The sequence below is a fragment of the Archocentrus centrarchus genome, chromosome 24 (genome assembly GCF_007364275.1).
Source record: "Archocentrus centrarchus isolate MPI-CPG fArcCen1 chromosome 24, fArcCen1, whole genome shotgun sequence".
Classification (NCBI taxonomy): domain Eukaryota; kingdom Metazoa; phylum Chordata; class Actinopteri; order Cichliformes; family Cichlidae; genus Archocentrus; species Archocentrus centrarchus.
The window spans coordinates 11,522,244-11,545,815 of NC_044369.1; the positions used below are offsets into that span (position 1 = coordinate 11,522,244).

Genomic DNA, 23,572 nt, shown 5'->3' on the forward strand with positions numbered 1-23,572 from the left:
TCTGCAGCTTCTTCATACCCAAATAATGACAAACTGTATATACACAAAAGCACACCGACAGAGTCAGCACCTGCAGAGTGGAGAAGGGTGGATGCAGCCTGAGTATGTTTTAAATGACAAAAAAAAAAAAAAAGACCTGAACAACTGGTGCAGGAGTGAGAATGAGCAGAATCTGCAGTTACAGTCTGTACTGGTATGGTCAAGTCACTCAGTTTGGGGTGACGTAATTTCGCTACAGTATTATACACAATGTAAGGGGGAGGGGAAAATCATCTTCATTCAGAGGTTTATTTCACCAAGCCAATCTTCTTAGCTTCAGTTTCATAAATGAGCAACCGCCACATCTTCACTATGAAGACCTCTGCTTCCTCATCAAGAACCTGAGACGGAACAAAAGAAAAGTTACTGAACTGCAGTTAGATGACAGACATCTGTCTGCAAGTGTATCTGACTGCAGACTAAAAAGAACTCAATTATGTGTATGTGGAAAAGGTAAAGGAAATGTTAAAATACTGAACATGACCTGCTAATTAAAATACATCTTTTGGCATTGCTTAACTTGCGCCTTCTAATGAAAGGCATTTGAAAAAAGTCGCCAAAGTAAATTTAAAAAAGAAAAAAGAAAAAAAAATATTTCAAGGCCACTTGCTTTAAAAATATTTTAATTATAATTCTTTATAGTGCAATGTTACATTATTGTACTTTTATCTGGCACTCCTCTTGATGGAAAAGAGTGCCTGAACTCTCAGCTCATAAATCCTTTTTTTTGTGAGCTGTTGAACTGATGTACCTAATGAAGTGGCCATGAGTGTATTTTGGTATAATTTGATTTAGAGGAGAAAAAAAAGAAAAAGAAAAAAAAAGAAAACACAAACTCTTCTCCCCAACCTTCCCTATCTGCCCCTGCTTTTTGCTGCTTCGCTGCTTAGAGCGTCCCTTCACACATCCCCAAACTGAAATTTAAATTATGGATCTGGTCAGCTGGTGTCTCAACACTACTGATGATCAAATTCTCATCATGAGGAGACTGGGAGAAGGGGAACCCTCTTTCCTCTGGCCCGGCTGGCTATGTTATGGATTCCTGTGGGGATAGAAGATAACGTTCCTGGCTGTACTGTGTGGGCGTGGCATATATATTGATACCAGGATTTTTCCCGAATTGGACCTGGGGATACCTGGTTCCAGGCATCTGTTCAGGCCCTAGTAAGGCTGCCTATGAGGGATGCAAAAACAGTACGAACTCAATCAGACTCAGTAGAGATGAATCGAAGTGGATTACATCTGGAGGAGTGTTGGAGTGTCTGTTCTGTGTGGCGGAGTAGAACCAAATTCGGATGATTGGATTTCTGAGAGGTAACCAGAAAACTGTAAGTCTGTCAGCAATGACGGCCTGAACCAAAACAATTGCAGTATTTGGAATTTGGCTCCCAGACAGCCTTGGATGGCTGTGTATCTAAAGTGCCTCCTGGAGATGTTATGTAAACAGATGCTCTTCACCCCCGCCCCGTGTTGTGACCTGTATGAACTGGTATCCTGGCAACCAAGGCTGACTGTACCATCTTATCATGAATTGCTAGTCTGGAAGCTGTGTGACCATCACAGTATCCTGCTCGTCTCCGCTGGAAGCCCCTCCCCTACCCACCCTAGTGCTCTCCAGGCTTTAAATGTGCTACTGCTTTGCTGAGGTGTTTTTTGGACAATGATTTTTTTTAACCTACCTATCCCAGTGTATCTCTTTCTGTTTTCCTGCTAAAGGTAGCACCGGTAAAACAGCTGCATGACCTCAGACACCTGTCTCCCCTGTTTGTGTTTGTCACTGTATTTGTATTTCTTGGATGGGTGTTCTGTTAACTGTAATTTCCTCATTGTGGGACTAATAAAGGTATTCGTATTCATATCTGTAGCTTTACTTACCATGGCAACATCATCCAAGATACCCTGCGGTGTACTGTGAGCCATCACCTGAAAGCATATGGGAATGGGAAATGTATCAGAAAGATTACATTTTAATCATTTCACCTTCCCTCAGAGTCAGAAATCAACATGTGACATCACATGATTATTACCTTAGAGCACACAAAGTCCACTAACGTTGGCTCTTCCTCTCCAATGTACTCAATGATCTTTTTATTGATCCAGGGACGAACACGCCGTTCCATTAATGTCTGTGGAACAAGAAATGACAAGTTTTGTTTTAGAAGTGAATACTTAAGAGTTTCTGCATTACATATACCATTAAACTCAGATTAAGGTCATGAATTGATCACTCCCCATCTCCCCAAGTAAAATATTCTTGGCACAGACTTTCTTAGTCATCTTGTCTGATTAAAAGGGTTAAAAATAAGACAGAAGTTCCATGAAATAGTGCAGATTTTTCCTCCTCTCCTCACCGTGTCGACCATGGACCAGTCCAGTGGGTAGGAGAACAGCTCGGGCTTTCCTGTGGGAATCTTTTCGATCAGGCTCTTAATGTGTTTGCGTTTCTCCTCAGCGTTGGCTCCCTTTATGCTGGAGAGTCCGGCACCATCCACCCCGAGGCTCTTGTCGTCGTCATAATCCAGGGGTACCAGCTTCCTCTTGCGCGGCTGTTCGTCGGCCTCCTCGTCGTCAAACTTGTCGAAGACGCTGTCCACTGGCAGCTTCTTCCTCTTGCCTGCGTTGGGTTGACTGGGGCTTCCCGTGGCACCTGGCAAGGACACAGTTTTATGACTACACTGCTGTTTTAGTTAAGCAGCCTCTGAAACCTTGCAGTTATTTAAATGCCTTTGACAGTGTCTTACAGTGTAAAAATATAAATGGGTTGCCTTTAGTTTCCTTAAACAATAATTCATCCTCATCAAGTATATACTTAATTTACTTTCATGTGAAGCTACTTTGCCTCTGTCCATCCATTTCCATCTCCTTCAGTTATTTCCTGCTGTAATCCAAGTAAATTTCAAAAGTCACAGATAATGGGGCTCTTTGTGTTCCTTACATACACAGTAACTGAAAAATGAAAATGTAAAAGTCCTTTCTTTCTCCCGTTTTCCAGTCCAAGAAAAGCATGTGCACAGAGACAATGAAAAGTATAGTATGGTTAGCACAGTTCAGTGAAAACTAAGTGTTAAACCTGAGATGAGGGCGACCCTAGTTTTCCGTTTCAGAAAGAGGGTTCAACTTCAACTCTGAGTCAGTCATCAGGGTAACAGAGTCTGAACTTAACTGAGTTTCTGCCTGACTCCTCTCCTGCTGCACCAAAACCAACTGACATTCATATAATTATATTAAAGCTCATAATAGAGCGCGTTAACTTGCAAAAATTTAGCCCATTAAAATCACAAAAAATCTGATGTTGGTGTGCTTTTATAATCAGTCAATATTAAACAGTCTGACTAAAACGACATAAATAATTCTCCAACAGTTGTCATAACTTGATTTTTGTTCCTGTCAGGTTTTAAATGTAAATGATTTTTAAATGTAAGCTTTTTAAAAAAATCAAACCAAATTTTATTTATTAAGGAAAATTTAAGTTTGATAAATGATGGCTGATGGGATGGCACTGATTAAAAACTCCTCTCCTGGTTTTCAGATGAATGTCATGGTTTAAATTCATATTCCTCAGTCCACTGGATAAAAACGGAGGTTTTGCTCTTTAATTACCCGTTGCCATGGTGAATCCTGGCATTTGAGCTCCATTGATGATGGCTTTCTTTAAATACCCACACAGACTGCTTAAGGTGGACATACTCATAGGTGAGAGAAACAACTCTGATGAGTTTTTCCTGGAACCATCTCAGAGTTCATCAACCCAGAGTTTAGGGCTGGAGTTTGTTAAACCTGCTTTCTTGAACAGGGCCCTGGTCCATGTAGGGTAGTGTAGGTGTCTCACAGATTTTTCCTTATGTGGTTACTGAACTTTAAACTAAATAAATTAAAATCTAGAAATGTGCTTTTTTTCAGTGCAATTCGCACTAATGAAACTGTCTAAAAGGGGGGAAATTAACTTGACAGTAATTTACATTCAGACAGGATAGTAGTCCCAAATGTTAGAAGCACACATTCTCTAAACTGAGAGCTGGAATTAATCACCAATTATTCTTTTTTAACCCTAAAACCAGAACATGCACATTACTAGACAATAATGTAAGCAACAAGGGGTTCTTTGTTTTGTTTTTACTCATCTTCTTGTATGAATTTGCACTGGTTATTGAATTTTTTGCTACTTTCTGCCCATCAACTATTTATTTCAAATCTACCTGCATGCTCTGTGTCTGTTCTTCCTCTAATGACAGGACTGAGGTCTTTCAGACTCACCCAGTTTCAGGCTGAGGCCGATTTTTGGCCGGTGTTCCTCCTGTGGTAGTGCCTCAGGTGGGGAGTTCTCATGGGGAATGATGATGCCACAGGGTGACTCTTCCCCGGGCGTGTTGGGAGACACATTTCCACTGGCTGATGACACAGACGGTGCTGCTGTGATTGGCCGCATTGTGGGCTTCAGGCGTGGTTTTACGTCCGGGTTATCTTCATCATTGTCATATTCTTCCTCCTCACCCTCCTCCACCTCGTTGTCTGAGTGGGGGGGTCGTGAGCGGGAATCTGCCCTCTCCTGTTCCTGTCGGCGGTCCCGATGGTCTCGTGAACCCCTGTGGCGTTCACGTTCCTCCTCAGGTTCTGGCTCTTGGATGATGGGAGGCTGTCTCAAACGCTCCTCCTCTTCTTCTTCCATCTGGGCCAATAAACAGGCAGATATGCAAAAAAAAAAATCATCCAATCACGGCATTGTACTGAAAAGAAGGTCAACACATAATGAAAGCTAGACGTGCATAATGTGCAGAGAGACTCAGACGAGATGAAGTGACCTTCACAGAGACAACAGACAGCATGCCCTCTCAGCCAGACAGATACAGGCAAAAACACACATTTATATTACATTACAGACAAGCATACCCTGCGTAGCTCTGCGTCTGGGTCTGGATGTCCCTCGTCTAACAGCCTCTGTCTGATCTCTTCCAGCTCCTCCTTCTCTCTCTTCCTGTCACGCTCGTCCGCCTCCATCTCCTTCTCTCGGTCTCTGAGACGCTTCTGCAGTGCACTGCCCCTAGGGGTCATACAAAAAATAACAGCCTTCAGAACAATGGCTGCAGTACTGCATGTGTTGCTGTGAGCCACATGTGGGTCACACAGCATCTGCTGCTGCTTTTTAGGGCCTGAGCACCAACAGTGAGAAAAACCTATTGTATCTGCTCTGTTTATTGTTATTTACAAAAAAAAAAAAAAAGAACTGCATTTGAGGACATGCTTGAAAACTCATGAAATTTTGCACGTCAGGTCTGATAAAAATGTACCTATTTTATGGGTCTCGCATATGGGTGGAGGAAAATGGCTCTGTAGCACCCCCTACAAAATTGCAAGTCAGGAGTCCCACCACTGTGTTTCACATACATGTATGAAATTTGGTACACATACGTAACACAGCAAGATTCACAGAAATTTTTTTTTTTTTTAAATCCTCTTGGAGCTATGCCCTAATGTCATTTTGAACTTAACAGGTGAGTTTGGCACCATTTTTGTGATTTCCAAGTGTTGTACTTTTTCAAACTCCTCCTAGGGATTTAATGCAATCAAGACCTTGATGATGATGATGAACTGAGTTTCCACCGAAGGCCGTTTCCATAGCGCCACAGCACATTTTGATAATTTGCCATGAAATTTTAATTTCCTGTAATTCACACATCCAATCTGGCCAAAACTTCTCATGTTTGATAAGGGTCCACCCCATATGTATGGCAATAGTTACCAACAGAGTCTAGCGGCAACAGGAAATTGCATATTTTACACTTGTGCTTCAACCTGATCTGAGCCATCCAAAATTTGGTCAGGAACACCTTCAGGAGTTTGTCTAACTGAAAAATGTGAGTTTTTGTTAAAATGGTGTGGCAGCGTGGTAGATTTTGAGGATTTGCCATGAGGCACAAAAAAATTGCTGTAACTCAGAGTACAGTAAGAGTCCAGACCTGAACACATCTATATGTCAATAGTCAGAAACAGAGTGCAACCTAGTGGGAACAGAAAATGTCATGTTTTATACTTTTAAGTACTCCTCACAGGTTGATTACATCCATCAAAAAAAGTGGGCTCAATTAAATTCAGACCTTATTGATGCTTTTAATATGAAACATGAGTTTTCATTTAATTATGCTCCTTTGTGGCATGGGGATTCACCATGAAACAGAAAATTGTTGCTGAGCAGCTGGGAAAGCTTTAAAAAAAAAAAAAAAAAAAAAAAAAAAAAAACACAACTTGGCACACACCTTGGATGTGATGAAAGCTTTTATGTTTTATGGGTGTTGCTTTTGGATATTGAAAAATGGCTCTATAGTGCTACTCTATAGGGCTATATTCTACCTGCATGTATAAAATTCAGTGGCATCATTTAATGTCCCAAGATGTACACAAAAAGCCTCTTGGAGCCATATGCTAAACCGACCAACAGGAAGTCAGACATTTTGAATTTATGATGCAATTTAGGTAGCGGTTTTGATATTTTCAGGCTTTGCTCTTTACCAAACTCCACCTAGAGATTTAGATCAACACGATCTTTGGTCAGTTCAGTGCCAAGACCCTGGCAATGCTAAATTGTAAAGCTTTTGGGTTTTCACTAAACAGTGTGTACATGATGGCAATTGTTTTCTCTCAAGTCCAAAAACTTCACTTCAAGAGAATCCAAGTCTGGATACATTTATATGTCAATATTAGTGACAACAGGAAATCAGCAGTACATGATGAACAACAAACGATGTATGTGAAACTTTTATTGTGACTAAACTGCAGCGTGACATACGATTAGTGAGTGCTGTCCAGTGACATATAGTGGGCACAGAAAGTGTTCAGTATCTAGATTATGCAACAGCCAATTACAATCCCAGGCTTAAACATCCAGGTGACCGCAGGAAACTCCTCAACTACAGCATACCCGACCTTCAGTATACTTTGGCATGTGCAAGGGTCCTATCATCGCTGCCTGCAGCTGTAACCCTGTGACAGCTGTGACACAATGTACTTTAAAAGTGCTGCTGTTTGCGGATTTCTGGCAACAAATACAGTAATACCCCTACAGGGCTGTGAAGTGCAATTTCTGAGCTTTCAGGAACCGTTTGAATTTTTCCGATAGGACAAACAGTCGCTGAGTTATGGTAAAAGCCAGATGATCAAAGTTCCTTTGATCAGCCGACTCGGTGACAACACGCTACGTCTTAACCAGCTGTTTGCAGTAGGGTTTAATCCCGGGATCCGGGATTCCCGGGAAATGCGATCAGAACCATTTCCCGTTTCCCGGGAAACGTTAGACGGGAAACCGGGAAAAAAGTCGCGCGCGTCGATTTGACTTTCAGAAAGAAAAGAAAGCTTCAGAAAGTTAAATTTAAGGAAATATTGAGAGAAGGGTTCGTTTAATGCGAAACGCATTACTCTTCATTTCAGGCACGTTCAGCCTCCGTTTAAGGCTTCAGCCTTCATCTCAAGCGTTTTAATAGAGGTATTACACAGTTGTACTTTTTTCCTCTTTAATTTGTTGAAATCGTAGGCAATGTGTTTACCCTAAGGTATTTTGTATTATATAATTTTATATTATTATATATTGTTATATTGCATTATATAGCCTATAAAATATGCCTGCCCTGAACAATAAAGAAATATCTGTTTAACTTCGAGTGTTTCTTTTCCTCGTTTGCAGCCGCTTACTAACAATCATGAATTAGGATACGGGCCTAATGGGTGAAGAAATTATCATGAAATAGATACTTTAACATATTTCGCTTTTAAAATGGAGTTGAGTAAAATGTATATTTTTTAGGCTATAAGGATCGGCCAGTTTTTCAATAGACGATTCACAGCGAACCTACTTTAACCCTCAGACACGGTGTTATAAATTTGCTGTTGCCAGAATGGCAATGACCAAGTCGTAGTGCATTACTCAAGGCCCTGTGTTATGCCATATTATAGTGTAGTACGGTAGTTAACTTTTCAATGACTATTACAGCGTTCCACTGGTGGAGATATAGCGCAACAGATGTCGCCACGACAGCGTGGCTGAGCCTTTATCAATGCTGTGGAGATGAACCGTATTGTTTTGCACCAGCAGTTGTAAAATATCTTGGTATAATTCCATGTACAGTGGAGGAATATTCGAATTATATTTGTTAAGGGAGTGTTGAGGAACGATACAACATCGCATAGCTCGAGCACTCCAATGTCGAAATGTAGGTTTTATTGCGTTAATCAAGCTGACGTTACCCCCTACTGGGCATAACAGGACATAGCTGGAAAGCTACCTCTACAATATCACAATAGGTTAAGGCCGACATAGGCTACAGAAGGCCTAATTAAAATAAAAAAATAAATAAACTTTTTCCCGGGATTCCCGGGAAATGACGAGCCATTTCCCGGGAATCCCGGGAAAAAGTTTATTTATTTTTTTGACATGAATGACATGAATTAAATCCCGGGAAATGACGAGCCATTTCCCGGGATTTAATTCATGTCATTTTCGGGAAAAATATTAAACCCTAGTTTGCAGCTAGTAAGGGCAGGTAACCGGCGCTTCAGCGGTGATTACCCAGAGTTAAAGGGTTAATTTACATGTGTAGGTGCCACATAGCTCACATCTGCATTACAAAGCAATGCAATGAATACCTAAAGGCGCAGTTTTGATTTAAATTTACAACATCTGTCACTGAACAGTTTAAATATCATAAACAAACATCTGCAAATTTAAGACACCTCAAGGTATCAAACGCAGATCCTATTAGAGAGCGATTTATGAGTGCATTTGTTTTTGGCAGACAGCCCACCTGGCCTGGGTAACTGCTCACCTGTAATACTTGGGGTCATCTCTGTCATCATCATAGTCCTCAAGAAACTCTTTTAACCGTTTGCCTTCTTTCGTCTGAAGAAAACACAGGGGAAAAACTGAATTTCTTCACAATAATAACTTCTAACAAATTCTACTGTCTACATCATTAAACTAAATCATATGAACACAGAACCACAACATGAACACAATATATGAAGCAGATTTCTTTTTAAGTGACAAAAAAAAGAGCAGACTTATAACTCATTACATGCATCTCACCAGGACAACAATTCAAAGTTTAATCTTAACGCTGAAAAACAGATATGCTTTGGCAGTTTTATAAGGAAAAACTGGCTCCTGTAGTACAAAGCCCATATCATTTCTTTATCTGACTACACTCACACCAACGTCAGGAATTAAGCTATGCAGTCATACAAAGGTGGTTATCAGCTCAATAAGGGGTGGTGCTGGCAGCATATGACCAATCACAAACATATAGGAAGGAGAGCACCTGATTTCACCAAGATTAGAATATTACAAAATTGGCAGTTCTTATTTGACATAATTATATTATTTTAAAAAATTAATAGGTCATGTTGTTTAGGGCTGAGAGTAAGTACAGAATTCAAACCGGTAAGTAGGCTTAGCCAACTTCCTAAATTTTTATTTAAAATTTGCAAATACACGGCTTAGACTGCAGACTGTCTCAAAAACAAAGACCTGCACAGGTATTATGGCAGGTCCAGGTATGGCACTGACTGGTCAGCAGGCTGCACTTTTGTGTGGCTTTTCCTTAAACCTAACCTTTTTTGGGGAAGGTCATATCTGCAGAGTAATGTACCGACATACTCTGGTAAGAAATGAACCACCTCTGTAACTCAAAAACCCAGAGTTTACCCTGAAGTTACCTCACTATGCTCCTAATCCTGTTTCATAGTACACATTGCTGGTTAATAAACTGGCCGGATAAGTGAGTATAGTATGAGCTTAACCTGTTTAATAGTAGAACACCTCAATGAAAATCAGTAGTCATTCGAAACCCTCTTACCATTTCTCGTCGGCGCTCATCTTCTCTCTCTGCCTCCTTGGCATAATCCCGTGCCTTCTTCCTCTCCCTGAGCTCCCAGTTTTTCAGCCGCTAAGATAAAATAATATTGTCAGGTGAGCAGCAACCACACACAAGCACTACCCCTAGCTAAGGTAAAAGAGTAATACAAGAGATGTTAAAATAGAAATTATGTTGAAGATTTATTGCTTTGTTTGTACACAATACCACCTCATGAGTCATTTTATATGAATTTTACTGCTTCCACTGACTTTGAATTTTATAAACTTTCTTGTAAACATTTGGTATTGTAAAACGTAGGAGCTGTGACCTCACTAATGGTAGGATAACATCTTGCTCACACTTCAACACATGGCTTTTTATCATTTTTAGCTCAGCTGTTCCCACCTCCTGATAGGCTGCTTCCTTGTCTCGAAGTTTCCTCTCCAGTTTCCTGCGTTCATATGCCTCTTCTTCATCCTCTTGGTCTCTCTTCTTTTCTCTGTCTCGGCTGACCTCCCTACAAAAATAAAGCCATAGATGCATTTCTTTCATTTTTGACCACATAAAAACAAATGGCAAATCGCTGTTGATTAAGCATGGTATAGGAGTTTCATCTGCCAGAATGAGTCACTGAATTTTACCATCCATCTATTTAAAAAAAATACAAAAACTGATTTTCTTGACCCCACACTAAATAGGTAAGAGCAAAGTATCTGCAAACAGCATAATGTGTTTGTTTGTTTGTAACCTGTGTCTTTACTCTTTATTTTGGAGTTTTCTGCTTCACCTGGATCGGCTGCGGTTGGCGCTCCTTTCACGACTTCTGTCTCTCTCCCTTTCCCTGGTCCTGCGGTCACGGTCTTTGTCTCTCTCCCTTTCCCGCTCTCGTTCTCGTTCCCTCTCCCGTTCCCGCTCTCGCTCTCGCTCCTTTTCCCTCTCGCGGTCCCGCCGCTCTCTTTCCCGCTCTCGTTCTTTTTCACGCTCCCTCCTTTCACGCTCAAATTCCAGTCGCTCCTTCTCCCGCTTATCCTTCTCTTCCTCAAGTTTCTGCAGAGCAAAATACAGACAGGTTCAGCTGATGCCACACAAGATGCAGGGATCCCCTGCAATCAATTCACAACTGTGAACAGATCAAGTGGTTTCCAGGTTTTGGTTTCATAGATGAACATGCTCTTTGCTAATCAGTGCAAAGCCTGTACAAGAAGCTGGGATCCTAACTGGAAAACCAGGAACAATCAAAAAGCTCTCCCCTCTCAGAGAGACAGCTTCAACATTCATCTAAAGCTACAGGATGCATTTTGTTGCTTCAAAGTTGCAGCATAAACTACAGCATAGCAAGAATGGAACTGGAAACCACTTCAATGGCCTTAAAGACCCATGGAACATATTCAACTTGAGGCATTCATAATGAGAAAAACGCGGGAAATGACAATGCTTTTTCTCTCCTTAAGAGTCCTCCTCTCAGAACAAGGAAAACAAAAACAGAAAACAGGCATCAGTCTTTTGTTGAACTAGTTGTTTGTGACTTACAGGTGTTGAACTATGGACTCAGCCCTTCGCTGCCCCTACAAGCCTTTTAAGTTAGGCCTGGGAGGAAAGCAGGTCACACGGTATACAAGGGAAAAATGTTATGGGATTCTGTCTTGCTTAAGCATCATCATCAACAACAGCCTTTACTTCAATGAGTAACATGGCATTTGGTATTTTGCTAAATCAAAAAAACAAGCATTATGAACATCAGTTACATTTCTGCACATAAATGAAATTGTAGAAACGGTCTTACCCCTGCAGAAGTCTTCAGCAGCTCTTCATGACTGATTATACACACGCACACACCAAAACTCTGGTTTTATGGGCATCACACACAAGGCTTTAACCCTAGTTATTTTCCAATAATAATGTCATCTGATGCAATAAATAAATATAATGATCAGTAATATAACACTATGCTCATCATTTTGCATTTCTCTTACATTTGTGCTCTTTTACAAGTAAATTCTTTATAAAATTCATTCCATTCATATTTGACTACAAGCAGTCAAGTGGTCTTTACTCAGAAACACTAACTAAAAGCCTTGGGTGTTATGCAACTCAAGAGGAAGAAACACTTGAAACGACAGAAGATGGCAGATGTTAACAATTATTTTAAGAATCTATAGTGCTCCAGTTAAATTTTCAATATATTATTTAATGCCATGGCTCTAATACAAATCTATTTCACTGATTTCATGTCAGGTGTTCTATTTATTTCTGTCTTTTTTACTTACCTCTGTATTGTCTGCCAAGGCTAAATGCTAAATAAACATGTGACCACCTGCATGGTTTTAATAGAAAGTGTTTTTACAGTAAGCACGTAATAGTGCATACAAACCAAGATTTCCGCATTCTTTTATTTAAATTATTACAAATCTTGTATTATTAAAACACAATAAGTGAGGTAAACCCACAATTGCACCACACTGTTTTACAATAATACCCTCGTATAGTGTTTCTGCATTTCGTTTTCCCCCGATAAAAGTCTGAATTCACTACCTGCCAAGATCAAGGAAATTCACAAAAGTTAAAAAGAGAAAAAAAGTTTTTTTTTTGCTATAATCGAGCAGCCCAAATATGATAGGACACAATATATAGCTGAAATTTCTCCATTTGTTGACGAAATCATGATTACAGCTGGAGTACACGTCATAAAAACAAGACTTCTGTTGCCAAAACGCAACTAGGTTTTATTCTTTGTTTCGATAAACATTTTAGTTTACCTTCACTTATTTTGTTTTTGTGTTTTTGCACACAAATCAGGGTCATTACAGAAGTTCTCACACAGTGAGATGTTCATTCAAAATTTCAGACACTGTCTGAATTTTGCCCCAAACTATCTTTCATTTATCCATCTATTCCTAACAAGCTGGAACAATAAATTGTAATTGTGCAGTTTGCTTCTTTCCTGTTTTTTTAAAGAGTCTTTACTTGAGTTTTATCTGGTGCAATTTTTTTTTTTTTTTTTTTTTTTTTTTAACAGTTGGTTGAATAAACTCACTAACTTATCTCACATAAGACAAAAACTAAGGAAGAGAGATTAAGACACCTATCGAGTGGAAGAGATAGAAGAAAGAAATGCCACAACAAAACATACAGAGAGCACGTACCTTGTTAGGCTTCAGATCATCTTTCTGCTGTGGAGAGGGCGCCCCCACCCCACACTAGAATAATAAGGCTACAGCCAAAGTCACTGCAGTGGTTACTGAGTCCTTGTGCTTCAACATGAACACCATTAAGACATACCATAATTTACAGAGGACTCGCACAGGTTCACTGACTTGCCCGCTTTCGAGGGAAACACCAATGCTGTCATAAATTCATGATGATGTAGGGAAACTGCCTTTGTGTGATAGAAAGGCTGGCTAAATCAAGGCCAACACACACAACTGAACAGCCCAGTTGCCCCAATGCAAGTCCTCAAGAGGGGGACGCCCAGTATATGTATATAGTAAATGAAGGCTGATACTTACATCCTATCCTGGCAACTTTTTCCAAAGCTCTGAGATTCATCTTGCTTTAGTCACCATATGATCACTATCATAATGGTGGGGTTTAATGAATAGATTAGCTTTTAAGTAACTTTACAACGTCTCCATGCATTTTTGTGTGATGAATGAAGATATGGCTCTATAATGATCACACCTAGATAGCTTGACTATGGTGACAGGTGTCAACTCACGCCTGAGAAAGGTGACAAAAATACACTAGCTGTCTGCCTACTTATAGTGTTCGAACATTGAAAATGAAACATTTCATATAGTTTAGGGCAGAATAATATGTTCGGTGGTGTTAATTTTAGGGACGGCCAATTTATAGCACAATATGCATGTTACTGAGTTAGGGCAAAAAGTGGTAAATGTGTCAACTAAATGTGCAAGCTCTAGGAGTCAACTGTTGTCCAAAACCTGAAATGTCAACTACAAGATCAAAAAAGCCACTTTACCTTGTGAGTGTCACGAAATTTACTAATCTCTCTGGAAATCAGGTCCCTCTTGTCCTCCTCCATGTCAATAGTGTTTATGTCATCCTGAGGAAAGCCAGCACATTAGCAGGTTAAAGTAACAATGCTCACTTTCACATTTAGAAGTAAATAAACCAGTGGTACAAGTTAATTAATCAAGGTTGGTACCTCTTCTTTTTTCTCCTTTTTTCTCTTCCGTCGCTGGGACTCATCATCCTGCGAAGGTGCATTAAGCTCGGCAGCATACTCCCGCATCAGTCCATCAATGGCGCCTTTGATAATCTGATCTTTCTTCTTTGTCTCCTCATCTAAGACCTCTTCTTCATCCTCTCCTGTATCTTCACTCTTTTTCTCCTGCCAACACAGAAAAAGTAAGCTTAGCAAGCAGTTTTTTGTAGTCACCACAACATTTTAATTTTTTTTTTGAATTGCTATAATGGGTTCCTAAACAAACAAATGCATGCACACTGCTGAAACAAACAAACAAAATTCATACCCCATTTGTAGTCTTCTTCTTGGCCTTCCACTCATCAAGCTGCGCTTTTGTCTTGGCATCCACTTTCACAAGCAAGTTTTTATCTCCAATCTGCAGGTCATGAAGTAGTCGCAAAGCTCGCAATGTGGACTCCGGCTCCTTATACTCACAGAAACCAAAGGCTGGAACACATTGACATGGAAATAGATACAAAGGTATGATCAAATGTTTATTTACAGATTGAATTTAGGGTTTGCCATAGATTTAAGTGTTCTTCACCTTATAATACCCACTTTGTGTATTAGAAATTACCTTGAAGCTTGCCAGAGGCTCCTTGGACTCTCTTCCAGCTCAGAACAATTCCACATTTCTGTAAAGTTAGAGAGAAAAAAAGAAAGTTGTCAGCTTCAGAGGATGCCTTAATTTAGTAATGTATTTTTTTTACATTACTACTCCACATTACATAAATACAAACAAGATTTGTGACTGCTGTTTTCCCTCCCTTACCGCCAGCAGCTGTCTGATCAGCATGTCTGAAGCTTTCTCTGATATGTTCCCCACAAATACCGTTGTGGTGGGCCCACTGTTCTCATCACTGTCTTTGGCATTCATGGCAGTGGTTTCCCTCTTGACTGCAGGCTTGCTGACCACTGGCACTGATGGAACCATTACTGCAGGTGTAGGGGTCATGATACCCATGTGAACTGGGATCATAGGGGCTCCTGCAACAAGCAATTACATTATTTCACAAGTCTATGACTGTAGATTAGTGAAAACCCAATGCTGCTAGAGTGCCTCCTTAAAATAACAGCATGGCAAAACTAAAGCACAACAGGTGAACATGGATCAGGTGGATGCCTACCTGGGGGGAAGCCTGTATACTGAGGAGGGATGCCTGGAGGCGGCAACAGCGGTCGGTTTAAATGAGGAGGGAAGGACATTGTGGAAATGAAGTGTACCAACCTGAAGAAGGAGCAGTGAAACCAGTTATCAACAGCACCAGCAGTTTTTAAGTAAATGACGTCCTCTCAACAATGTAAATAAAAAATAACGTTTAAACTTTTCCAAATTTTGATTTAATGCAACTACAATATAACAGCGAAAGCACAGCAACCTTTTGTTGGTATTTAAGCACACAAATCTAAAATATCCGTTGGTCACTTCTGCTGCCTAGCAGTAAAAATACTTAAACTTAGCTCAGCTCTATAATAGTCACCTAGCGAAAGAGCTAGGTGACTATTATAAAGTCCCAAGCGTCACGTATTGTTACTGTAGTGTTGTTTTGTCGTAGCTACTTAACTTACCCCCAATTTACACGGTCAAAAACTAGCAGCTTAGTTAGCTAAAGCTAGCACAGAGCACGCTACTGTGTCCCCGGCATAGCAGAATTAGCCTAAGCTAATATTAGCGCGAGCTGGCGTTACCTAACAAACAAAACTAAATTATAGCGGGAGAAGTGTTTGCTTAAAATAAATGTAAACATGCCCAGATATACGTACCCTCAATCAGGTGGTGTTTAAAAGAATAAAAAAATACTCTCAGAAGACAATTAATTAGGAAAATCTTTCTAGCGTTCCGAATGTTTGATTAGCACGCTGGGTAGTGGGGCCTTCAAAAAAAAAAAAAAAAAAAACATTTGACGCAAGCGCTTTACGCGCATCACTACAGGAGCGCTTTTTTTGTATATCAGAACGTGGCCACTGGACGGAGCTTAGAAAAGTGTCAGGGCAACTACAGCAGCAATAACCGTACAACTATTGTTATTAGTAGTATAGTTTAGTTATACAATGTTAACATTAGTAAGAAAAATCACTAGAAGACACGCGGGCAAATTGGCGACAGGCCGGGACTCGAACCCAGGCGCCCGAAGATAAATATTTATTAAGGATTTTGCTTACAGCTAGTAGGAAAGCAATATCCGGAAATGCTGGAAACGTGAATCCTTGACTAAGAAATGGAGAAAATTACTTTTTCTTTAAGTTTACAGGCTAATCAATTTACAAAAAAAAAAAAAAAAAAAGGTAAAAATTGGTGTATTATGTAAGCCACTGATATATTTCTAACATTTTAAAAAAAACTACAGCTAAATAAAAAGTGGGGGGGAAAAAGAGTCCAGATGCAGAAGCAATTATTTGTGATGCTGAAGGTCCTTCATAATATTTTTTTACAAATAAAATAAGAATTCTGATAGTTTCAGTTTGATTTATGCTGATAGCATTTCCTAAATAAATATTTTAAATATTTTTATTTATTTATTGCATAAGTTGTGTTTTTGTTGTTGTGCCTCTATGTGACAGTGGCTCTGACTGCAACTGACAAGCCCGTGACGTCACTTTAGGCGGGATTTTCATGGAAAGTGCTAGAAGAAACGAAGCACAACCTGCCTGTTTTTGAATATTCCTCCATCAGATTAAAAAGATCTAAAGTCTTTGTTGGTGTGCCGGAAAATTAACAATATACCCGTGGTTTTTATTGACTAGATATATTAGCCTGAGTTTAATTCTGCCTCGATAGTATATCGCGGTAAGTGTGGAAACTTGCATAGAATAGATCGGTTCTGACAATGTTGTCGTTTTTTGGTATTAACTGCCACAAGATGGCAGCAATTATGCGCTGCGCACAGAAAAGGACCTCTATTTATGACTGCGTTTTCTAGGAGATATGTAGAAAAGAGCATAAAGTGTTTTGGGGTGCACTTTGCTAAATAGCCTTGACAAAATCCCTTTGCTTTTGTAAATTAAGCATACTGGCTTTACATCAGCTTGCGGGATTTTTTTTTTCTTTACTGTACATTAATCTCCAGTCTACTTAATTCATACCTATTATAATATTATTTGTATTTACTCATCCTGTTTCCTTAATGGTAAATATTTCCTTGAAACTGCCGTTGAAATAACTGCAATTCACTGGGAGCAGTTTGCACTACTAGATGGCGCACCGCGGATGGATACGGCTGCACAGTGAAGCACGTGTATAAAGATACCGGTCTATTAAAAGGAAGTCCCTTTCCATTTCTCTGCGTCAGACAGTAAAAGGGACGACGAATTGGTTGCATTTTATTCAAGATAAGTCAACGAAATTAACAAGGTATGTAGACGGTTGTTATATCGGTTTTTAAGTACATGTTATGCCATTTGATATTCGGCCTTTAATAAACCGTCAATGAAGTAACATCGCGTGCTGTCACGAAAAGAGCTCGTGAGTTACGGTTATAAGATCAAGTAGCTGGTGAACTATACCACACATATCACAGTTATGACCTTATTATTCAGATTATACTTTGTTGTTTTGTTTTAATTTAATCGCTGTGTTATAAGAAATGTATGCCGTGGCCGTTCGGAAATTGAGCTTTCTGCCGTGCTGTGCCCGGAGTGTGTTGCACTAAGACAGGTGTGGTGAAAATAATAGCAATGTCACGGTGGTCGGAATTCATACTATACGGATAGTCCACTTCATTAACAGAATAAATCCCTTTACATCCGACCATTTAAATAAGGAGAAGGCGAACTGACTTGGGGTCGATTTCCCCTTAATGGTGGTGTTCACGTAGCTGTTGCATTAGTGCTAAACACGCGAGTTATTCCCCAAGATGCAAATGCTCTCTGCGATTTATACTCTTCTTGAATGACATGTAGTTTTAGCCTTTATTGATTCGAGTCACGGGAAAAACTGCTTCATATAAACATCACATTAGTCTTCGTCAGTCCACGGCTTTTTAGGTGATCGTTTAAGTGAACGTATTTTGCCGCATTGCATACATTTTTTTTTCGTTATTTTCGTCGGTAGCCTGTCCGTAGCACGTGTTTGCGGGGCCCATTGTCTGTCGCTCGACGCCATGTTGGTTAACGGCCACTTCCGCAAGTATGTAACACCATGACGGCAGCTATATTATGTAACCGGTTTCTAATGGGATAAAATTAGGAGGCCGTTTTCGAAACTGAAAGTGGTTACCTGTAAAGAGGAACGAATCGAGTTCAACCAGGTTTCCCTTGTGATAGTTAGCTTTGCTTAGTGTCCCGATTTCATCTGGATCCTCGGCATTTTATTAAAGCCTACACCAACTGTTTCTATGCAGATGCCTGAAGAAATGCACCAAGATGAGGAGGCTGAGACCTTTGCCTTCCAGGCTGAGATCGCTCAGTTGATGTCCCTGATTATCAACACCTTCTATTCCAACAAAGAGATCTTTCTCAGGGAGTTGATTTCCAACGCTTCTGATGTAAGTTGGCAGGAGCTCTTCATTCAGCAGTAATGCATTAATTTGTTCTTCTGAATATTTATTTTAAAGAGGATATTATCTATAGCCTTGTTGTGTTAATGCATTTTCAGGCTCTGGACAAAATCCGCTATGAAAGCCTGACCGACCCCACCAAGCTTGACAGCGGCAAGGATCTGAAAATCGATGTCATCCCCAACAAGGCTGAACGCACCCTGACCCTAGTTGACACTGGAATTGGCATGACCAAAGCCGACCTCATTAACAATCTGGGTACCATTGCCAAGTCTGGTACCAAGGCCTTCATGGAGGCCCTGCAGGTATGAAAGGAATAAGGCTTAGTATGAAACTTCAGTAGTGTCTGCTCATATAAATAAAATAAAAATATAAAATTAGGGAAAGCATTTTCCGTGTTGACAGTTGAGCTGTACTTATATTAGAAATGACTGTTCTTTTAGGCTGGTGCTGACATCTCCATGATTGGTCAGTTTGGTGTGGGTTTCTACTCTGCCTACCTTGTTGCTGAGAAAGTGGTTGTTATCACAAAGCACAATGATGACGAGCAGTATGCCTGGGAGTCCTCTGCTGGAGGTTCCTTCACAGTCAAGGTCGACAACAGTAAGTATTCTGATGTTGCCATATCAGAACTGCACCCAGTTCTGAATATTTTGGGTACATCAATTGTTTTTTTCTATTTAATTGGAAGCTGTTCTTACTACTATTCCTGGTTTTGAAGTTGACTAGATTTGTATGGGTTTTGTGGTATTGGTTGGACAAGATGAGAGATTGGAAGATGTTACCATGTTCTGTAAGATATTGAAAAGGGCTATTTCATCCTTAGCGCTCAAGTTGGCGTCATCTAGCAAGTGCATTCCTTGAAAGGCTTAAACATGGAACCACTTAAATTCTTTAAGAATTCAATTTTTAATCCATTGCAAAAAGTGTCTTAATGTCAGCACAACTGTTCACAGGTGAGCCCATTGGCCGCGGTACAAAGATTGTCCTGCACCTGAAGGAGGACCAGACAGAGTATATTGAGGAGAAGAGGATCAAGGAGATTGTGAAGAAGCACTCTCAGTTCATTGGCTACCCAATCACCCTCTTTGTAAGTCTTGACTTTCATAGAGGACGCCCCCCCCCCCCCCCCCCCCCCCTCTTTCACTGTTCTTCAGTGGTATTATAACAAAGTAACTTGACTTTTCAGGTTGAGAAGGAGCGTGATAAGGAGGTCAGTGATGATGAGGCAGAGGAGGAAAAGGCAGAAAAGGAGGAGAAAGAGGAAGGTGAGGACAAGCCAAAGATTGAGGATGTGGGCTCAGATGACGAGGAGGACTCCAAAGACAAGGACAAGAAGAAGAAAAAGAAGATCAAGGAGAAATACATTGACCAGGAGGAGCTGAACAAGACCAAGCCCATCTGGACCAGGAACCCAGATGACATCACAAATGAGGAGTACGGCGAGTTCTACAAGAGTCTAACCAATGACTGGGAGGATCACCTGGCTGTCAAGGTAGGCTGGCATACATGAGTGCTTCTTGCTCGTATTCTTTGGCCTACTACAGGGATCCTCAAATCCAGGCCTCGAGGTCCGGTGTCCTGCGGGTTTTAGATGTCTCTGATTCAACACACCTGAGTCAAATATAGAAGTCATTAGCAGGACTCTGGAGAACTTGACTGCATACTGAGGAGGTAATTCAGCCATTTGATTTCAGGTATGTTGGATCAGGGACACATCTAAAAGCTGCAGGACCCTGGCCCTTGAGGCCTGGGTTTGAGGATCCCTGGCCTACTAGGTTTTAAACTAAAATGATCATGAATGAAGGCTAAAGTGACTTTTCCTCTACAGCATTTCTCAGTGGAAGGCCAGCTGGAGTTCCGTGCCTTGCTCTTTATCCCCCGCCGTGCACCTTTTGACCTCTTTGAGAACAAGAAAAAGAAGAATAACATTAAACTCTACGTCAGAAGAGTCTTCATCATGGACAACTGTGAAGAGCTCATCCCAGAGTATCTGAGTAAGGCAACTTGCTTTTTACCCTTTTGATCTGAAAGTACTTTTAATTTGGGGCTCATCACACAATAAGGAGTTGCGAAATTACACTTGCATGTTATTCCAGACTTTATCCGTGGTGTTGTGGATTCTGAGGACCTGCCCCTCAACATCTCCAGAGAAATGCTGCAGCAGAGCAAGATCCTGAAGGTCATCCGTAAGAACATTGTCAAGAAGTGTCTGGAGCTCTTTGCTGAACTGGCTGAGGATAAAGACAACTACAAGAAATTCTACGAAGCTTTCTCCAAGAACCTCAAGGTATTTAAAATGTATCCTGAATTATAAATATGCTTTGTGTGGGGGTTTTTTAACAATGAGAGCTCATTTTTCATTCTCTGCATTTCATGTGTCAGTGCATCTTCATGGACACAAAAGGTTTACTTTTATTCTTTAATTTAGTGGTTTGTAAATCCTTTTTTCCCAAAGCAGTGGCTTTTAGTGATTGCACAGATCTTTAAATTCAGCTGTCTTAGTCTGTACAGAATCTTAGTCCTCCCACTTGGTGCAGAACCTTTATGCTGTAGACTAGTTGGCTGTTTACTGAATACATGAAGGTACTGAAAAGCCCAATGGGACTGAATCACGTAAAATGGCATTCATGTAGTATTTAACTTGAGTGAGGTGAAATGTGTTTAAAATTGCTGGCAGTCCACCCCACCTGACTTCACACTTTTTTTCCCCTTGTAGCTGTGATGGTTATTGGTGTATGAGGTTATTTTTAGATGAGAAAATGACAATTGTCTGTCTGTAGCTGGGTGTGCACGAGGACTCTCAGAACCGCAAGAAGTTGTCTGAGCTGCTCCGCTACCACAGCTCCCAGTCTGGTGACGAGACCACCTCCCTTTCAGAGTACGTGACCCGCATGAAAGAAAACCAGAAGTCAATCTACTACATTACTGGTAAGTAAAAACAAGTATTTGCCATATCTTAAGTAGCTTATGAAATTAAAGTACAAAAAGCTTAGTGCAGTTTTACTTGAACTTGATTGTCTCTGAATTTATAGGTGAGAGCAAAGATCAGGTGGCCAACTCGGCCTTCGTTGAGCGTGTCCGCAAACGTGGTTTTGAGGTCTTGTACATGACTGAGCCCATTGATGAGTACTGCATCCAGCAGCTGAAGGAGTTTGATGGCAAGACTCTGGTGTCTGTCACCAAAGAGGGTCTGGAGCTGCCAGAGGATGAGGAGGAGAAGAAAAAGATGGAGGAGGACAAGGCCAAGTTTGAGAACCTCTGCAAGCTCATGAAGGAGATCCTTGATAAGAAAGTAGAGAAGGTCAGTGATCCTAATGAGGGGCCAACTAAGATTCACTTAAATTTCCTTTAATACTCTAGCTTTTAAGACTTGATTTTTGCTTGGTAACAGGTTGTTTAATTGGTCCCAACTTGTACTGTGGTGAGTTCCTGCATATCTGAGGTGGCCCCTTAAGCCAGCAGTCTTGGTGTGACCTGAATAATTTACTTTTTTTGTCAGCTGTTTTGGATACTTCAGATGTGGTGCTGACATAACTTTTGAACATGATCTGAACTCTGAAGTGACTCTAATCTAACATGCCTGTTGCAGTCATGTTACTGGTGCTTGATCAGTTTTCATAAAGTTTTAGGAAAATTAGACTAACTACCTTTAAAGTGCTGGTGTTATTGCTAACATGCTTTACTAACTTGAGTTTGTCTCCTTAAATCATCAGATGTGTCAGCTGTGCCTGTTTATTAAATCTTTGTCTTCCGTCTCCTTAAGGTGACTGTGTCAAACAGACTGGTGTCATCACCCTGCTGCATTGTGACAAGCACCTACGGCTGGACGGCCAACATGGAGAGGATCATGAAGGCCCAAGCACTCAGGGACAACTCCACCATGGGCTACATGATGGCCAAGAAGCACCTGGAGATCAACCCTGACCACCCCATCATGGAGACTCTCAGGCAGAAGGCAGAGGCTGACAAGAATGACAAGGCTGTGAAGGACCTCGTCATCCTGCTGTTTGAAACCGCACTGCTGTCTTCAGGCTTCTCCCTGGACGACCCACAGACCCACTCCAACCGCATCTACAGAATGATCAAACTTGGACTGGGTAAGGGCACGCTGCAGATCCAGATCCTTTGTTTTAAATGTTAACATCTGCGTCGATCTTGGTGAACAACACTATTTCTGCTTTCCAGGGATCGACGACGATGACATTCCTGCAGAGGAGACCACCACTACAGCAGTCCCAGATGAGATACCTCCCCTAGAAGGCGACGCTGAGGACGATGCTTCACGCATGGAAGAAGTGGATTAAACAAGACCGACACCCCCAGATTTCCAACACATTATCCTTCCCTTTCCAATTGTTCATCCTTAAAACTTTTAAAAAACAAATAGTTATTCATGTTGTGTGGTGGATCAGTGTTGCTCTTGAGCCTGGAGCGTTACACTGAAGAGGTCTTTAAGAAAGGCAGTCTTGATTTTTGCTGTAGAAGTTCATGGTGACGCCACATTTGTTTTAACGAGAACCCTGTTGCACTGAGTTTTAAATATCGGAGCGGTAAATGTGTGAACACGCAAGAGGTACATTCCACAATCGCGTCTGGAGGGTTTGAGGAGGTTCTGTTGATGTGCAACACTGCACGCTGCATGGAGAGAGGACTGTATGATTCCTTTGCCTGAGTTCAGGCTTGTCTGTAATTCCGAGTCTTGTTTTGCAAAAAAATTAAAGATGTGAGACCTTATTTGTCTGTTGTATTTATGGCTAAATTAAGGAATTTAAAGTGAGTATCTGCACATCTGAAGCCCTGCGCTTTAATAAACAGATGCCAAGTTATATTAAACTCCAACTACTGGTTCAGTTACTTGAGCTCCCCACTAGGTGGGGATATGCTAAAGTGTAAGTGTCACTTAGACCAGCGTCCCAGAAATGGATGCTTCAAAGACTGTTTGTTACCCACATACACAAATGTTTAAATGCCAAAAGAGAAACTAATTT

The 23,572-nt window shown here is 40.7% G+C and overlaps 2 protein-coding genes across 4 annotated transcripts; one reads left to right on the plus strand and one right to left on the minus strand.

Moving 5' to 3' along the window:
* Positions 1 to 269: 269 nt before the first annotated feature.
* On the minus strand, positions 270 to 17,188 carry rbm25b (RNA binding motif protein 25b). Of its 3 annotated transcripts, none has more exons than XM_030720946.1 (17): positions 17,170 to 17,188; positions 15,213 to 15,313; positions 14,858 to 15,072; positions 14,663 to 14,720; positions 14,372 to 14,532; positions 14,044 to 14,229; positions 13,858 to 13,941; positions 10,666 to 10,925; positions 10,284 to 10,395; positions 9,879 to 9,968; positions 8,850 to 8,923; positions 4,927 to 5,077; positions 4,294 to 4,705; positions 2,391 to 2,686; positions 2,067 to 2,165; positions 1,915 to 1,962; positions 270 to 380 (listed from the first exon to the last, which is right to left on the minus strand). In XM_030720946.1, the coding sequence occupies exons 2-17, from the start codon at positions 15,289 to 15,291 to the stop codon at positions 288 to 290; spliced, it is 2,418 nt and encodes an 805-aa protein (XP_030576806.1). In that variant the 5' UTR covers positions 15,292 to 15,313; positions 17,170 to 17,188; the 3' UTR covers positions 270 to 287. The 3 variants fall into 3 exon arrangements, with proteins under 3 accessions (XP_030576806.1, XP_030576803.1, XP_030576805.1); XM_030720943.1 differs by lacking the exon at positions 17,170 to 17,188 and adding an exon at positions 15,850 to 15,979; XM_030720945.1 differs by lacking the exon at positions 17,170 to 17,188 and adding an exon at positions 15,655 to 15,673.
* Positions 17,189 to 18,419: 1,231 nt separating this feature from the next.
* On the plus strand, positions 18,420 to 23,318 carry hsp90ab1 (heat shock protein 90, alpha (cytosolic), class B member 1). Its single transcript, XM_030720947.1, has 11 exons — positions 18,420 to 18,569; positions 18,680 to 18,886; positions 19,025 to 19,184; positions 19,538 to 19,671; positions 19,771 to 20,076; positions 20,413 to 20,578; positions 20,681 to 20,871; positions 21,365 to 21,512; positions 21,617 to 21,885; positions 22,348 to 22,681; positions 22,770 to 23,318. Exons 1-11 carry the CDS (start codon positions 18,420 to 18,422, stop codon positions 22,886 to 22,888), a joined length of 2,184 nt encoding a protein of 727 aa, XP_030576807.1. The 3' UTR covers positions 22,889 to 23,318.
* Positions 23,319 to 23,572: the final 254 nt, after the last annotated feature.